The sequence below is a fragment of the Capricornis sumatraensis genome, chromosome 14 (assembly GCF_032405125.1).
Source record: "Capricornis sumatraensis isolate serow.1 chromosome 14, serow.2, whole genome shotgun sequence".
Taxonomy (NCBI): domain Eukaryota; kingdom Metazoa; phylum Chordata; class Mammalia; order Artiodactyla; family Bovidae; genus Capricornis; species Capricornis sumatraensis.
In genome coordinates, this window is record NC_091082.1 from 69,277,788 (window position 1) to 69,295,536 (window position 17,749).

At 55.6% G+C, this 17,749-nt stretch overlaps 1 protein-coding gene across 1 annotated transcript in view; it reads left to right on the forward strand.

Annotated features, from left to right (window-relative positions):
• The first annotated feature begins 4,362 nt into the window (after positions 1-4,362).
• KIAA1614 (KIAA1614 ortholog) overlaps positions 4,363-17,749 on the forward strand; it is a 41,733-nt gene continuing 28,346 nt past the window's right edge. The window contains exons 1-3 of the mRNA XM_068985785.1: positions 4,363-4,409; positions 6,078-7,024; positions 7,876-7,939. Coding sequence (XP_068841886.1) covers positions 4,363-4,409; positions 6,078-7,024; positions 7,876-7,939 — 1,058 coding nt within the window. The remainder of the gene's footprint in view (positions 4,410-6,077; positions 7,025-7,875; positions 7,940-17,749) is intronic.

Consider the following 17,749-nt stretch of genomic DNA (forward strand, 5'->3'; position numbering starts at 1 on the left):
GCAGCTCCCTGCCTGCCCGCCCCCCGGGGAGCGGTGCAGGCTGACCAGGTAGGAACCACGCCTTTGCTCTTCTTGGGTCTTAGTCAACTCAGGCAAGCGTGGCAAAGGAGAACATGGCATGCATGTGTCCCCACGCGTGTGTGTACGTGTGTGTTCGTGTGTGTGGAGCGCATGACTAGAAACCTAGGTGGTTGCTCTCTGGAGATGCCCAGCTGTCACGTTGCCTGACCGTCTGTACCAGGCGTCTTCTCTCCACCTGGATATACCTGCTTCTCTCGCGTTCTTTTCTCCTCTCCTCTTCCGCATCTATTTCTTCTTCTGAGAGCTATTTTATCTGCAAATTTCCAGGCTCACTGAGAATTGAAGTGTGAGGGCCGCACCACTGTCTGGGATCAGTGGCCATTTGGGGGAAAAGCGAGGAGGGCAGGAGCACCAGGTGTAAGTGGGAGTCATGAAGGCCGGAGGCCAGTCCTCACCCTGCCTGTGGCAGACCATCCCGCAGGCCCTGGGGCAGGACGGGCCACACTGAGGGAAGGAACCTTTGGAAATGACCTTGATCCCCTGAGCAGGAGCAGGCCCCTGTTCTGCTCTTAGGCATCTTTACCTGACAGGGGTTTTTTTCTTTCATTTTAACCACGTGGCCTCTAGTCAGTAGCTTTTATGTGCTGGGAGTGTGTTGGAGCCAGGAACGAGGCTGAGGAGCAGGAAGCACTGTGAGCTATCAGAGGCTGACCACTCAGAGTGAAAGCTACTCGGGCAGAAGCGGGTCCGGGGTGCACTAATCCAGGTCAGGAGGACACCGCAGGATGTTGGGGAAGGCGTCACTGCAGAGGCTCCACTTGAGCTGAGTGTGGACAGTCTAGGAGGAGACAGCCAAGTTGGGGTGGGATGTGTGTATGTGTGTGTGGCATGAAGCAGCATGTTTCAGGCTGAAGGAAAGACTGGGCAAAGGCGAGGAGACATGAGCCAGTATGGTCAGTCGGGGGAACTAGAAGCAATTCAATATGGTGGACGGGCTGGACAGGCTCTCGGGGTGGTGAGAACTGGGGCTAGAGGGACTGCTGTACCATGCAAAGGAGTCTGAGTTTTAAGCTGGGGATTTCTGCTTCTTCACACCGACTGGCCTCAAAATCACCTAGCAAACTCGTTAGGGAACACATTCCTGGGCCTAACTCCAACTAAGGAATCAGAATCCCCAAGGGTGAGACCTCAGAATCAGCCTTTTCAGCAGCATCCCGGGAGGGTCTACACGAGCTCTGGGTAGACTGGACCCTGCGAAACAGCAGGAGGATTCCTATCAAGGGAGAGGCAGGTGCATGGGAAACCAGTCCTGACACTCTCTCGGGCCTCTGCTGGAAGGAAAAACAGGGTCGAGGGGGAGGCGCTGGGACTGTGAACAGTGTCACCAGGGGGCCCCCCAGAATCAGATGCTCCTGGGCCAGTGCCCCCTGATGAGGACAGGAAATGCAGATCTCCAGCTGGACACACTCCTGCAGGCAGGAAGGGGAGGGATGACAGAAGCATCCCTCTCACCCTTTCCTACCCTACTCCACCTGCTCTAAGGGAGGGACCTCAAAGGACTAGCTCACCCTTCCCCTCCATCCTAAGGGAAATCCCTACTTCCACAACCCACAAGCCTCCCTATTCAAACTGAGTGTTCAGAGCCCATTGGGGGAGAGTGGAGAGGAGGAGTGAAACTTATGTTTTCATCCAGGCTAAGGGGGAGGGAGACTTCCCTAGGCGATCCAAAAGGAGGAGGGGGGCTCTGTGACTGCTATTTACTCTCCATTTGAGTTCCTCGCAGATTCCTCTCCAAAGGATGGTAATGAAAGAGTCTGATACTCAAGGAGGTAAGGCAGTTCTCCAGCCCTGAAAGGTGCCCAAGGCTAAGGCCCAGATTAGACCACCTTCCAGGGACTCTCACCTCAAAGGACGGGGTCCAAGCGCCTCATCGGGGACCTAGAGCCCTCAACCAGGCCCCACCACCCTTGTTCTGCATCCTCACCCCCCCCCCAACTTTCCCAGATTAACCTTTATATTTAACATTTAAACCAGGCAGTTTCACACCTCAATGCCAGTGTTCATGCGAATCCCTCCCCCTCTGACTTGCCTCTCCCACCCCTCCCCCTCTGTCTGGCTAATTCCTGCTAGTTCTGCTCGCCCTGGCTCCTCCCACCACCCAGCACGCATCTCAGTCTAGCTATTCCTGTGAACGACCCACACCTCCACCCTGTGCTCACCTTGATGCGACCACTTATACAGTTTAGGCACTGCCCCACTCTGAGTTGACCAGAAATTCCTCAAAGGCAGGACTTGTGGTACTACATTTTGTCTCCCCAGCGCCTGGCACACGGTAGGAGCTCAACAGATGTTTGCTGAACCAAACAGAATCCAGATGAATGGGACATGCCCTGAGACATGCAAATGCCACGATTATTTAAGAGCGTTCTAAGGATTGGCTTATGGTGTTTTTAGGACCCTGTGTGCCGTGTGCTCAGACACTCAGTCATGTCAGCCTCTTTGCTAACCATGTACTGTAGCCCATCAGGCTCCTCTGTCCATGGGATTTTCCCAGCGAGAATACTGGAGTGGGTGTCATTTCCTCCTCCAGGGGATCTTCCCGACCCAGGGATCAAACTCTTACATCTCCCACAGATGCCTGTTAAAGCCTCTGTATAGCTGGGACACTTCATCCCCCTGTTTAGTGCAAAATAACAAATTTAATGAGTATACTGAAGGTGAATATTTGCATGTTAAACAGGCTGAGGGCAGGTTTCCTTTAAATACTAAGCCTTTGCTAGAACTTTCAGAAACTTACCTTACAGATCATTAACTTCTAGGGGAGGCGGGGAACTGAAATCTCTAAGAGTCTGAGCTCCAAAGAGTTGACTCTGAAAGGAAGAAGCAAGGCAGAGAGTCTTGGACCTGGACAGAACTGGGTTCAGACTCTGGATATACTAGCTGTGTAGCCTTGGGCAAGCCCCATCACTTCTGTCTATCCCAATTTCTGTATTCCTAAAGTGGGGGTACACTGTACCTACTTTGCAGGGTTGTTCTAATGGTCTAAAACATCCAATATAGAGTGCTCTGCCTCATAACAGTTCCCCAATAATAGTGAAAATGTTGTTGGTCGGGTTGACATTGCGCACAGAGGTGAGGAAGGAGTCTTTCGAGGTTTACAGGATTTTATCTGGGCTGGCAGAAGGCAGAGATGATCCAGAAAGGAAGGGCCGGACCATAGCAAAAGCGTGCTCCCTTGGTTGGGGCCACCGCTGCAGGTCAAGTCCTTCGCAGCTATTAATACTTCCTGCCAGGTCTGGGAAAAGTGACAAGGGTCCTTCAGGAGTCCCCAAGGTCCCCCCAGAACCGGTCCCTATCCAAGGCGTCTGGTTGGCGTCATGCAGGCACCTGGCTCTCCCCTTAGCTGGACAAGAAGAGGAGACTCGCGTCCACCACGTGTGCCCCCTCGCGCTGCTAGAAAGCGGAAACAAATGACCTTGACCTCCAAGGAGACAGCCCCTCGGAAAGGGCGCCTCCTCCGGAAAAGTTGTCCAGACAAAGGGCATTCCTCGGCTTCCACCCCGACAGCCGCCAGCCGGCGGCCGGTCCTCCCCGCCCCGCGCCCCGGGTGTAGGGTTACACGCCTCGCCGCGAAGCTCGGGGGAGAGCGCGGTGTTTCCGCAGCTTCGGCTCACGTGGAGCCGCGTCTCACCGCCGCGCTCTCCCCGAAGCCAGTGCTGCGAGCGCCCTCCCAGCGGACGGGGCGACCCGGGCCGGGAGGGGTGAGGTCCGGAGGCCCGCAAGGCCGCCCCCGCCCCGTCCGAAGCCCCGAGCTCGCGGTCGGGCCGGCGGCTTAGACGTCTGGACGGCCCCCGGGAGGGGCGGCCCTGCAGGGCGCTGGGGGCCGGGCCCCGGGCCCCGAGGAGCGCGCGGGGCGGCGGGGCGGGGTGGGAGCGAGGGCTGCTCCTCCAGCCCCTTCCGCCGCGCCTCCTTTCTGCTCTCCCGCTCCCTCTTCCCGTCCCGGCCGGGGGAGGCGCCGGGCTTGGCCTCTCACCCCCTCCGTGGCCGAGCCAAGAGCTAGCTGCCCATGCCGCTTCCTGCCCTCCCGCGCCCTCGCCGTCCGACCCCGCGTCCCCTCCCCGGACCCGGAGGGAGGCCGCGGCCCGCGGGGCGGCTGCCCGGTTCCGACCCCACCCGGACCCCGGGGCGGCCCGCAGAGCCCGGAGCCGAGCCGGGCGCGCCCCGAGAGCCGAGGCCTGCGGGCCGCACTCCCCGAGCCCCGGGCCGGAGCCCGCGCGCCCGGCTCCCCGCCGCGGGCCCGGGAGGGAGAGGGGGCGAGAGGAGGGCCTGGCCTCCCCGGGGATGGAGGGGATGGAGGCGGCGGCCAGACCTGCCGGCGGCAGCCTTCAGTGAGTACGGAGGAGGCGAGGCCCCGGGCGGGCCGGGGATGGCGGGACCGGGGGAGCGAGAAGGAAGGGTCGCGGGGGGGAGCCCTGCCCGTCACGACCGTCTTCATTTCAGCGTCTCGGGGTTGGGGTTAGACGAGCACAGCGCTCGGCCCTAGACTTCAGCGGCCCCGAGGCGCACTAGTCGGGACCCACTGCTCCCCCGAGGAAAGTCTCATCCATCCTAACAGGTCACTAGAGAGGGTGATCTCTGGAATGCTGTTCCAGACTTTACCTGAAGGCTCTTGTAATGTGACGGAAATTGCACCCATACCCTTCAAATCCCCTGCTTCCTGGATCGAACCTCAGAAGAGAGGACTCGGTGGCTGGGCTGTGACGACAAAGTTGGCCAATTAGATGAACTGGTAGAGAGACTGACCTCGTCCTCCCGGAGACAGGCATTAAACGTCACAGGCTTAAAACTGACGTAACATACAGACCGTGTGTGTGTGTTTTGCTTTATGGAACATGTGTATTCATGAAATGTATTAAAAACTGAGTTGTAATAAATGACTATAGAGGGGCTTGGCATTTAAGAGAATTTTGTAGTGAATCTTTAGTCAGTATTAGGTGAATAATTAACCCGTAGTTTGTAATTTATGTAAATGTGGATTTTTATGCATGCACTGGGACATTCCTAGATGTATGGTGTAGAAGGGGCATTCTCAGAGAACAGGATAAATATTAAGACATTGTGGCTTGTATGTGTGCACAGAACTGCTTGGCGAGTAAAATCTCGAGCTCACTTTTATTCCCTGTGAAGACATTGGCATCAAGCGAGCTACCAAGGAGCGGGTCGTCTGGGCAGGTCACCTGTCTAGACCAGTATTTGTGTAGGACTAAGAGGAGTTGGGTTCTGGTCACTGGGTGCTTTGGAAGAGCCCTGACCTTGGGAGGAGAAGCTTTGCGTTCCTAGCCAGGCCTCCCTCAGCTTTGGTGTCTCCTAATGGGTCTGGGCCTCCATCTCTCTCTCTGTAAAAAGGAGGGTCATAACCCTATTCCGGAAGAATGGCATAAGAATTTAAGAGAGAGCGTTTGAAAGTACCTTCAGGCCGGCCCCGCACCGAGCAGACGCTGAAAGGCCTTGGTGCCTGATCCTGGCTGCCCTGTGGGCACAGCTCTGCTCACGCCTGTGGTTTGAGCACAGGGAGGGGGCACCTCCCACCAGCGGGTCTGATCCTGGGTGGTATCTTCCTGAAGCCCATCCTCTGCATTGGTTCCCTTTGGAAAGGGAAGAGCTTGTGGGCATGAGCAGAAATTGCCATCCTCCCCTGAGGCCTGACACCTGTCAGCAAAACACAAAGCCAGGGACTGGGAATCCAGCCCCCATTTTCCCTCTGGTCTACACTAGGCAGAAGATTAGCTGTTACTTGATGCTTCACTGTCCCCACCTGTAAAATGGGGGTAGAAAAATAAGAATACTACTCCGACTTGGAAGAAAAAACTCAGTCATGACTTATTTGCACCATCCAAAGACTTGTGCTCCCCAAGGTGTTTTCACATTGTCTAGGGGTACCCCCTGATCTGACCCCCCAGTTGTCTTCCTCCAGACAGGCCAACTATGGAGACCCAGGAGGTCGTGGGAGCTGGCCAGGCAGTGGGTCTAAGGGCTCTGTCTGTTTTCTCCTCCAGAGAACCCCAAATAGGGAGCAGAATGGCCAGCTCCGTGGAGGCGACCTCAGCTGTGGAGAGAAGTGGGCCTGAGCCACAGCCGGAGAACGGACACCTCCTGAGACCCTGGCCCTGCCCTCGAGAAGACGGAACACCCAGCCCAAAGGCTGCCCAGCCTCCCGGGGCACAGGGGATACAGCTCCAGGGCCCCTCCGTGCTGGAGTCCAAGGTGAGGGCCTTGAAGGAGAGGATGACAGCGGGCAGACAGGGGGCAGGCCCCGGCCTCACTTCCCACCAGCGGCCGGCCCTCAAGAAACCCAAGGCCAGACGAGTCAAGGTGGGTGGGACCAAGCCTCCGTCAGAGGGGCCTTCCCCGCCCGAGGCTGTGGTGGTCCATCACACGCAGAACTCGAATGACAGGTGGCTGGACTGCAGCGTCACCGAGGAGGAGCCTGCCAGGAACGGGGACCCCAGGCCGCCCAGGTCGCCTGCCCCCGGACTCAAGTGCAGGAACAGGAGGAGCCCGTGGCCTCCAGAGGCTGTTTGGACACGGTCTGAGTACGACAGAGCTCTGCCGCCTGGGCCCAGCTCTCTGCAAGAGGTCCCCATCCACAAGGTCACTCCCGGCCAGCCAGGGGGCTCTCATCCTTGTAACAAAACCACCCACGTGCTCACCCTGCGGAAAGGAAGGTCACACCCCCAGCAGGATGGTCTCAGCACCCAGGGAGACCTGGACAGCTTGTCTCCGACCTCCGAGGAAAACTTCGTCCCCAGGCCAGCCCTCTTGGGGGAGCTCTGGAAAACCAGGGACCTCGGGGCCCTGGGCACTGGGGGCAGCACCTTGTCCCTGTCTGACCGTGTGGAGAGGAACCGCCTTCTGCTGCAGGAGATGCTAAGTGTTGGGGGGCAGGGCCCCTCCAAGGTGGGAGTCCCAGGCTGGACTTCATGCTGGGATAGAGCTGTGCCAGGTAAGGCCCACTCTCTGGGTCTGGGAGCTGGGGGCAGTGGGGGGAGTCTAGGAGAAGGGAAGGGAGATGAAGGTTACCTCGGAGGGGAGGGGTGGGAAAGTGGGAGAGCGCAGCTGTTTATCACCAGATTCCTAGGTTGTCCTCTTGGTCTGGGCTTTGACACAGATTCTACATCACCTCACAGCCAGCCCCATCTGCTCAAGGCTCCCCCAACCCCCCAGAACAGCAGTCCCCGACTTTTGGCACCAGGGGCTGGTTGCATGGAAGACAATTTTTCCACAGACTGGTGGGATGGTTTCAGGATGATTCAAGGATGACGTTTATTGAGCACTTTATTTCTGTTATTACCATATCAGCTGCACCTCTGATCATCAGGCATTAGATCCCAGAGCTTGGAGACCCCTGTCCCAGACCACAGGGAAGCTCCCACAGTTTGTTCCCTGTGGTTCTTTCAACAGTAGCTTTTTGATGATGACACATCCTCAGCCTGCGGTGGACTTCATTGTCCTCGGGTAGGAGCCCCTCCCCACAGAGAGACCCAGCCTCCAGGCCAGCGGGCTGAGCTCAGGTGGTCGCAGGGCTGCAAGTGTTCAGGCCTTAGCCATGGCTCTTTCCCTTCCTTCCTTCCACACCCAACACTTGAGAAGACCCCTGTGAGCCCTCAGCTCACGACAGTGCCCACCAGCAGTCACTGTGACAGGCTGAGCCTCCACCTGGGGGAGTCGGAATTATCTGGGGGAGTAAATGGCTGCTGGAGAAAACTTTCTCCTCCAAGCTTGTGCTCATTAAGTGGCAGCTGAGAGCCCAGTTCCTGGCTCTGCCCTAATCTCTGCTTCTGCCCTGGGTCCTAGAGCGGCTAGCCGGGGACGTGGACTGGGACTCCGGCATCTCCCTTCAGGACTCGGACCAGAGCAGGTAAGCGCGCTCAGGGCACACTTCTCTGCGTCTCTCCTGGCAGTTGTCCCTGTCCCTTCGTTTCCTCCGTGGCAGGAGAGTAGGAGATGCAGAGAGGGGAAGGGACAAGCAGCTGCAGCCCCAGGCAGGTCTCCTCCTGGAGGCCGCCTAGGAGGCACCCCTCACCCATGATGCCCAGGTGGGGCGTCTGCTCCCTGTGCAAAACTGCGGGGTACAGAGCCCGGTGCGGGGAGCGCTGCAAACCACTTGCTCCGTGATCTGGGGCTCATTTCCCTGCCCCGGCCTCTGTCGCTTTATCCTTCAAGCGGGCCAAGTAATCACTTGTGTCATGTACTTTTTGGACTGTTGTGGGACTGAACACAAGATCAGTTCAGCCGCTCATCGTGTCCAGCTCTTTGGGACCCCATGGACTGCAACACGCTAGGCCTCCCTGTCCATCACCAACTCCCAGAGTTTACTCAATGGATGGGAAAATCCTCGGGGAGAGCATGCAAAAGCAGGGCTTTTATTCCGGCAGTTCCTTTCCCAGTCAAGGGGTGTGCTGGCTGGCGTAAAGGTCTTCATCTCCCCCAACCTCCCGGACTTTGCTCCAGCCCCTCCATCGATGTCTGAGGAAAGCTGGGCACCTGGGGTGGGGGTGGGTGGCCGTGGGGCTGTGTCATGACCAGGTAGGCGAGAGGAGTATCTTCCAGGAGGGCAGGGGGGCCGTCCTTGGATCCATCAGTGGCTGCCCAGGGCTTGGCCTCATCCTCTGTCTTCAATGCACACCTGGCCCGTGAAGCTGAGCGAGGTCTCAGGACTCGGGAGCAGCCGCATTTCCCCTTTCTGTGCAGTGACGTTACCCTCCTGAGGGTCTCGTGGTTTCTGCTGAGGGCAGAGGGCAGCAATGTTACTTCTGCAGATTCCCTGCCTGCTAAATTCCACTTGGCTTGACCTCCCCTCCAGAATATGTGGACCCCCAGTTCTGTTTTCACACAGTGAGGGCTGCCCAGGTTCAGGAGATTCAATCTCTGCTTGGCCACTGGCCTTCTCGCTGACTTGGGCTGAGAGCCTGGTGGAGAGGGGGCTGCCTGGCTCTTTCATCTCTCATTATTTATGATTTGGAATAGTAGCTGCCCCCCCTTCTTCCAGGGGTCTCTTCCTGCCTCCCTGGCCACCATGTTCAGCCTCCCCTCACATCCATACCTAGCCCAGCCACAGTGTGGAGGCCTGTGGCTGTGGTCCTCAGTGACGCCCTGTCTCCTGCCCTGTCCCTTTGTCCTTCCTGGGGAGCCGTAAAGGAGACAACCTGCCTGGGCAGACACAGCTTGTGCCTAGAGGAGCTGGGGCCTCCTCTTCTGCAGCTACACGTCTCCCGGCTCCCCCCTGCTCCCGCTCTGTCTTCCCTGGGTGGGAGGAAAGTTCAGCTGCAAGATGTCCACGGGGGGTTGTCCAGAGGTCACTACCGAAAGAAGCCAAAGCTCCTGACTTGCATGTTGGATACTAGGTAATTAAAATACCATCTTAAAGGACAAGAACCTCAACCATGAGGGGTCGGGAGGGGCTTTCCCCCGGTCCTGCAAGGAGATGGTGTTTGTGTAGAATGCTCAGGGTAGGAATTTCTGAACTATTGTTTCACCTACCAGACTGTTTGCAGTGGGTTAGGGTCTGCAGTTTACAGTGGCTCAGCGGTAGAGAATCCACCTGCAATGCAGGAGATGTGGGTTTGATCCCTGGGTCGGGAAGATCCCCTGGAGAAGGAAATGGCAACCCATTCCTGTATTCTTGCCTGGAGAATCCCATGGACAGAGGAGCCTGGTGAGCTACAGTCCAGGGGGGTCACAAAGTGTCAGACACAGCTTAGCGACGAAGCACACACACAAGGTGTGTCTAGGTGTAGGCTGTGTAAGTGTGTGCCTATATATATTGTAGGATGATCTCTTATGTGTATATGTGTGGAATGAGGTGGGTGCCCAGCATATATCCAGGCACAGAGTTGGCCTGGGGAAAACTGTCCCCTGGCTTGTTTAGAAGGCCATTCACAGTGCCCCATGGACCTTTACTGGTGATCTACACCCTGCTGAGTAGACACCCAGGCTGAAGGGCCAGAAGGGACACCTACTTCATGGAGAAAGTTTCTCCATGTCCAGAGGCCCCTTGGGACAGGGTTCCTCATTTGGCTCTATTCCTGAGTCTTCTGGGCAGATCCTAAAATAGTCCCCGAGACCCTGCAGGTTCCATCTCTCCCCTAAGCAGGATGGTTTTGTTGCTGCTGCTTCTCTATATCTGAGCTTCCTGAGAGACTTTTGAAACAAGGCACACTTCCCTCAGCCCTGTACCCCTGGCCACACGGTCTGCATGGAGGGGCTGAGGACCCTGGACAGCGTAGACTCTGAGACCATGGCGGCTGTCATGATGGTCATCCTGAAAGGGCCGGGACATCACTCAGGACGTGTTCTGGCAGTGAGCCCCTTAAACCTTCTCAGCGTTTGAGGCATAAAAGGTCTGGTTTCACACTCAGTCAAGTTTAGCATCAGTGCAGTTCAGTGTTACAACCAAATAATCACCAGGTTGATGATTGATCATTAATCTGGTCAGTAATGACCAGGTCAACCCACCATGTATTTATGTCCTCAGTTGTTACTGTTCTGCATGGTGGTAAGACAGGAAGCCCCCAAATGATGGTGAAACAGCAGAGCCCAGGACAGCAGACCCTGTCTGACTGGCAGGGTTGGACCAGCTCATTGCAGGAGGTCACAAGGAGAGTCAGCTGTGGAGGCGAGACCCCCAAGATGCCGAGGGAACACCAGGAATGTCCCAGGGCCAAATGGTTGTCCCTTCTACTGAGGGACGGAAGGAGACTCCACCCCAGAGGACAGGAACCACCTGGAGGTCCTTCCTCCCAGAAGACCATGCTGACACTCAGCTCCAGCCCTTGCGCTGTGCTGCATCCTGACAGTGTCCTAGCAGCAACGGATTGGCTGTTCCCATTCCACTGACAGAGACCCTCTGGGCAGAAGCTAAGCGACTTGCCTGGTGATAAAGCTATTGTTAGAGTCAGGGTTCACAGTCAAAACTGCTTGGCACCAAGGACCATTCTCTAACTATTATGCTGTACTGCTACAAGCTGCCCCACAGGTCACACCTTGGGCTAGGGATCTGGGGGCCCTTGGCCCCCTCCCCCAGCCTGGTATTCTCAAATATAGACCAAGGAAGGTAGGTGGCAGGCTCCACGGGCTAAGCTTGTTTCTCTCCTAAGTCGCCGTTGACATGATTTGGGAAATGGGGTTTTGATTTGTGGAGAGAAGACAAGGGGAGGGGTAAACACTTCAGGACGACAGAGGGCGAGATGGTTGGATGGCATCACTGACTCAGTGGACATGAATTTGACCTAATTCCGGGAGTTGATGCAGGACAGAGAAGTCTGGCATGCTTCAGCCCGTGGGGTCACACACAATCGGACACGACTGAGTGACTGAAAACACAACAAAAACACTTCAGGGAAGCCCAGTGGGGGTCAGTACTGTCAGCCGTGACCTCGCTCACAGCCACGTGTGAGCACTGGACTCCTCGGAGATGGGAGCAGGAGGGAATCAAAGGGCGCTCTGCGCGGGGGCTCCGCCCTCATCCATTCTTAGAAGCCTGTGGTGTCCCGTCCCAGCTGTCTGTAAAACCTCTGGGAGGGCACAGCAGGATTATACGTTGGCTTAGGGCCCCAGATGAACCCTGCTTGTGCAAAAAGTATGTAAAACCAGAGGAGCAGCTGCAGTCAGTGCGATCCTCACCCCAGGCCCTGCACCGGAAGGGAGTCGACTCTTTACAGAAAAGCACTCAGCCTTGGGCTGCTGCAGGCACCAGGGAGGCCCCCTGAGACCCGAGGCCTGCCTTGGCAAGCTTGTTGGGAAGGCAGTGCTGTGGGACCCAGGCTTGCTCTGCTTCAAATCAGGGCATTCTGTGTGTGTCATCTTTGGCGGGCAGAGGGGCAGACCCTGAAGTGTGTCTGCAGGGGCTTTAACCCCTGCTCCGCTGTGGGGTCAATGGAGGGGAGAGGGTCTCTGGGGTTGTTTCATTTGTGCTGTGATGATGATGGAAGCACAGAGGACTTCCTGGGTTGTTGATTTCCCTCATCCCTGTGGTGGAGTTGTGCCCATTTCTAGATACAGAAATGGAGGCTCAGAGGAGGGAGCCCAGTCTCAGTGTGTATACCTCATCACGAGAAAAGATGGGACAGACGTTGTTGGGTTCCGATTTTCGGGCCTCCATGGAGACGGCTAACAGCCAAAACTCCCTGCCCCGAAGCTGTCTGCAGGCTCCAGTTTACAGGAGGGGCAGACAGGGAACCCTCAAGAATTTCAGAGGCCTGGGCTGTGGCTCAAGTGGTCAGGCCCACAACTGTGAGAAAACCTTGGGCTTTTAAAACTTAATTTATTACCTAGCATTACACCGTGTGTAATTTCGGAAGGAATTCCCACTTTGCCCTCACTGCCCACTCTGCCTACACCAACTTTGGCTGTTGCTGGTGGATCTTCCCTCTGGAGCTCCTTGAGGGGCAAGGACCATGCTGTTCTCTCTGGGACCTGGAACCTGCCAAGTGTCAGCACGGTACAGGCACTCAGAATGTGTTTTCCAGAAGCACGCGTGTATGAGTGTAACTGAGGGCTTACCCGGGGGTGGACACCCCTGTGGGCTTGATCGGATCTGATTGGAGCCAGTAGAGGACATTCCAGATGGGTAAGACCTGCAGACACGCATGGGAGAGGTATGCGGTGGATCACATGGAAGATACTATCAGGACACAGGGTGGGAGTGTGGGCTGAGGCCCTTTTGGAGAGCCTGGGAATTTAGATTTTAGGTAAGGTAGGAGGAACTGGAGAGACATGTTCTGTCTCTCTCCTCTTGACAAGATTGGGAATGGCAAAGGGTTTCCTCTAGTTTTTCTTTGTGTCTGTGTATCAGAGCCAGTGGGCTTCCCTGGTGGCTCAGATGGTAAAGAACCTGCCTACAATGTGGGAGACCCGGGCTCAATTCCTGGAGCAGAAGTTTGCCTGGAGAAGGGAATGGCTACCCACTCCAGCATTCTTGCCTGGAGAATGCCATGGACAGAGGAGTCCATGGAGGTCACAAAAAGTCAGACACGACTGAGCGACACACACACACACACCTACCTGAGTCGGTGGGCAGGATAGGGAACGGCCGGGTATACACAGGATGAGCAGGGGCTCAGCTAGTCTTTGTTACACCCTTTCCTAGGTGTGTTCTCAGGTATACCTGCAGCCCTGTGACTCCTGGGGGTCTCACACTCACCTCCAGGATTCCCCATGACCCCCTGAGTCTAGGGAACCAGGAAGTCCAGAACCTGGCTGGTGAGCCAGAATGACCTGCAGACCTCCCACCAGGGAGGGTGTGGGATGGCAGGAGGGAGTCCTGGGCGCGAGCGTGAGAGAAGCAGCTCCTGCTCCTCCCAGGAGTCGCAGGGCTGCAGGCATACCTGAGGGCACCCCCACGTTCAAGGTGTAATGAAGACTAGCTGAGCCCCTACCTGTCCTGCATACTGCCCCCCGTCATTCCCTATCCTTCCCCCAGACTCAGATATACAGACACGACGGAGAACTCGAGGAAACCCCTTGCCACTCTCAAACCTGGAAAGACTAAAACTAAAAAGAAGAAAATTACATTTAGCCACTCACCGGTGTTCCAACTACAAACACTCCTGAAGCATCTAGGTTCTGAGTCCCCGTGGAGAAGGAAGGATGCTATCCCTTCAAGTCCTCCCTCACAGCGAGTGTCACCTGCAACTTTCCTCCATGTCATCGTCACACTCATACACCCCACACATGAAAATCTCACTGTGGTCCCAATCTTTATGAATAGAGGGGCTCAGGAAAGTTAATTTGCTCAAGATCATTCATCAGTGAGGAGCTGGGCTGAAATTCAAGAGGAAGCCTTCCTCCATGGCCTTCAGAGTGGAATAGGCCACTGTCCCCCTACCCGGGGGTGTCTTGGTCACCTGCCTCCACGCATGCAGTGCTGACCAAGGGGACAGCCCACAGGAGTTTGTTCTCCTTTTCCTTCTTCAAGAAGGCAAGGGCAGAACCACTTTGCTCTCCCAGTAAGGAGTCGACAACCTAGGGAAGCTCTGCACGCCCCCACACAATGTCTTTTCAAAGGTGTTCAATGAGGTGTGTCCCACAGCAGCCATCCATTTTTATTTATTTGTTTTATTTTTTTGCAGTATAGTTGATTTACGGTGTTGTGATGCTTTCTTGTGTACAGCAGAGTGATTGCTATACATACACGTATATTCTTTTTCATTTTCTCTTTCATTATAGTTTATCATAGGATACTGAACGCAGTTCCCTTTGCTATGCAGTAGGACCTTGCTGTTGATCCTTTGTATATACAATTGTTTGCATCTGCTAATCCCAGACTCCCAATCCCTCCCTCCCCCACCCACCTCCTCTTTCATAACCACATGTCTTTCTGTGCGTCTGTAACTGTTTCTGTTTTGTAGATAGGCTCATTTGTATCATATGTTAGACTTCACATGTAAATTATATCGTAAGGTATTTGTTTTTCTCTTTCTGACTTACCTCAGTGTGATAATCTCTGGGTCCATCCATGTTGCTGCAAATGGCATGATTTCACCCTTTTTATGTCCGAGTGGTATTCCATTGTATATATGTACTCCATCTTCTCTTTCTGTTCCTCTCTCAATGGACGTTTAGTTTGCTTCCGTGTCTTGGCTATTGTAAATAGTGTTGCAATGAACATAGGGGTGCACGTTATCTTTTCAAATTATAGTTTTCTCTGGATATGTGCCATTCTTAAGGATGCCGCTCCTCCTTCTATTTTGAGAGAAGTGCCCATTTATTTTCTGGGTAGCAGCTTCCCTCTGCTACCAAGTAGCCTCCTCCAGCTCCCTGTTCGATGGAAATTGCCTTTTCTGTTGAGCCCTGTGCAGGGCTCCAAAGGTCTAAAACAAAACCCACCAAGCCCTCTCTAGCTTCAAAATAGTTTCTTACTTCTGAACATGCCTTTGTGTGACATCCCCAAGATGACAGGGCCTCTCTTTGGCAGGTGATTTTAGTTCACGTTCAGGGATTCCATCTTAAGCTCAGCAAGGGGGTGAGAGGAACTTCACAAAATAATGGTGCAAATAAGAAAAGCAGTGATGATAATAAATGCTGATATTGATTGAATCTCATCAAGTGCCTCGCTCTGTGCTCAGCTCTTCTGAGGGGATCGGTCTCACTTAACAACTGAGCCCTTTTTTAGGAGAAGAGGAAGCCGAACCTTAACCCCTAAGTAACCTACCTGGGTGACTCAGCTAGTAAGTGGCAGCCCAGGATGAGAAGCCGGGCAGCCTGTCCCAGTGGACATGAATTTGGGCAGACTCTGGGAGATAGTCCGGGACAGGGAAGCCTGGTGTGCTGCGGTCCATGGGGTTTCAAAGAGTTAGACAGAACTTGGTGATCGACCACCAAGGAACGCACTGTCCCGGAAACACACTTCTAACCTCCACTCTAGGGTTTGTTCTGTCCATGTCCTGCAGCCCTGGGAAGAAGGCGCCTATAACAGTGAGCCCAGAGGCCCCTGCCCACGTGGAACACGTGGTCTGGAATAGGTTCCGAGCCCACTGCTGCCCTCACGCAGGGCGCTGTGCACAGTGTGACAGTAGGGGCGCTCTTTTCGTGACCGTCTGAAAGCTCTCTAATGTGCAAAAATGGCACAGTTGCTGGGCAGAAAGGTGAATATGTGTTCTGGTCACAATAGATGTCCTCCTTGCTGCATCCTGGACTCGGGGAAACGTCAGATCCCTTTCCATCCCAAATTGTTTCCCTAATTCGTGTTCTTGGGATGAAAGGGTTAAAGCCAGACTGGCTGGAGCTTATTATTTTAATCCAGGATTATGATGGCTGCAGAAGGAGGCTGCTCTGTCTCCCTGACCTCCCTGACTGGGAGGAAATGGTGGTTGTCCTGACTGGAGATCTTGAGCTGGCTGTGCCTGGCTGGGAGGGGAGCTGCAGGCAGGGCTCAGCTGGTCTCTCTACCAGGAAGCAGGGCTTAGAGTGGGAGGGGCTTTCCCGCTGCTCTTTGTCCTGGGGGGCAGCTTAGGACACTGTGGCAGGAAGGAGCAAGATACTCACGTGGATCACCCGTCGTCCCCCACAATTAGCTCTTTTAGGTGTTGCTGCTTCTTGAGGGCCAAGCATCTGTGGGGTGAGCCCCCTAGGAGAGAACCTCAAGGTTCCCCACCTGGCTTTGTGGTACTGCAGAATTCCTGGCCAAAGACGTAGGTTCATGGGGTAGCAACGTGGATTCTCTCTCGGTACAACTCCAACTGTTTACAGACGGGGAAACTGAGGCCCAGGGGAAGCCCTCAGCCTCTTTAACCCTGTGCCCCACCCACTGAGCTCACGAGCCCTGGGTGTGCGAGCTCTCACAGCAATGACAGCAGCTCTCTGTGCTCAGGTGGAAAGTCTTTGCCGAGCCACACAGGGACCGCCCCAACCCTGCCGGCCAATCTGCAGAGGGACCGTGGGAGCGGGGACCTTGGGCTGTAGTCATGATGGGAAGGAGTTGGCTCCAGGGCTGTGGTCACATGAGAGTGGAGGGTCTCCCTCAGATAGCGGAGTCTGAACCTGTCTGCCTGGCGGGGTCGGTGGCCTCGGGTGGACTAGGACAATGCAGCGAAGCTGGGGAGGGGGGCTATGGGTGTGAGAATAGGACAGGTCCATGGGGCTGCACCTGCTTGCTCCCTGCCACTGGGGAGAAAGACCCCTTTCCAGCCACAGAGCTGTCAGGGCCTGCCCACCCCAGAGCACACCATGACCAAGAGCCGGCTGCCCTCCTGACTTTGGCCATGGTCTGTGAAGGTGGCTGCCTCTCTCCTCCCTGCTCAGTTGGTTCCTGCATGGATGCCTCCAGGCGCCTCCAAAAAACCCTGCTTTTCTAATCAGTGGAGAAACCAGCTTTGTCTGCCAGAAACCAAAGCAGGGCAGCTGATGAAAAGGAAGGAAAAAACAAAAATAACAGCTCCAAGTAGAGGGAGCAGAAAGAAAAAACAGCAAAGCTGGAAAATGGCTTCGAAACCTGGGGCGAGGCTGTTCCTGACAGCATCTGGCCAGCTGCCTGGAGCCCTCCTGCCTGCCCACCAGGTCTTTTGACAAATGCCCTCCGACAGCCGGGCAGCCACAGCTGTCACCGGAAGGCTCTGAGCGTGCGGGCTGGCAGCCAGAGGCCCGTGGCTGCAGAGGCGTCTCTCCGGGCTGGTAACCTCATTATCTCTGCTGGCGGAGCCGGAGCCCCAGGGAGCACAGCTGCTCTCAGCGGTGCGTTGGAGGCCCTGCCTGCTCGGGAAGCTGTGCAGAGGGCCGCCTCGCCTCACAGGGCAGCGGGCCTTGAGAGCTTACTCTCATTCTCTCCTGGAAGCCTTCCTGATTCCAGAACTGTGCCTGGGCCCTGCCAGGGTCTCTAGGCACAGATGGTGCCTTTATTCTGGCAGTTCTTAGTTTTTATCTTGGCCCCAAAGCAGGATTAGGTGCAAATAATGGGAAAATAAAAAGAAAGAAACAAACAAAAATCATAGACTGCCCAGCGCTCGTCCAAGGTTGTCCCAAGGAGGCCTCAGGGTTGGGCCATTTTCCACTCACATCTCTATCATCTGTCACCTAGGAAACGACTTGGTACCATCCCCCCTATCAAGACGAGGCCTCTTTCTCCAGGTGACATATGGGCTGGGGAAGGCCCGGGATTTGGCGGGCTGCAGACTGAGATGCAGGCCGGCCTGAGCCTCTAGCCGCCCAAGTCCTCCTTCTGCGGCCCCTCCCT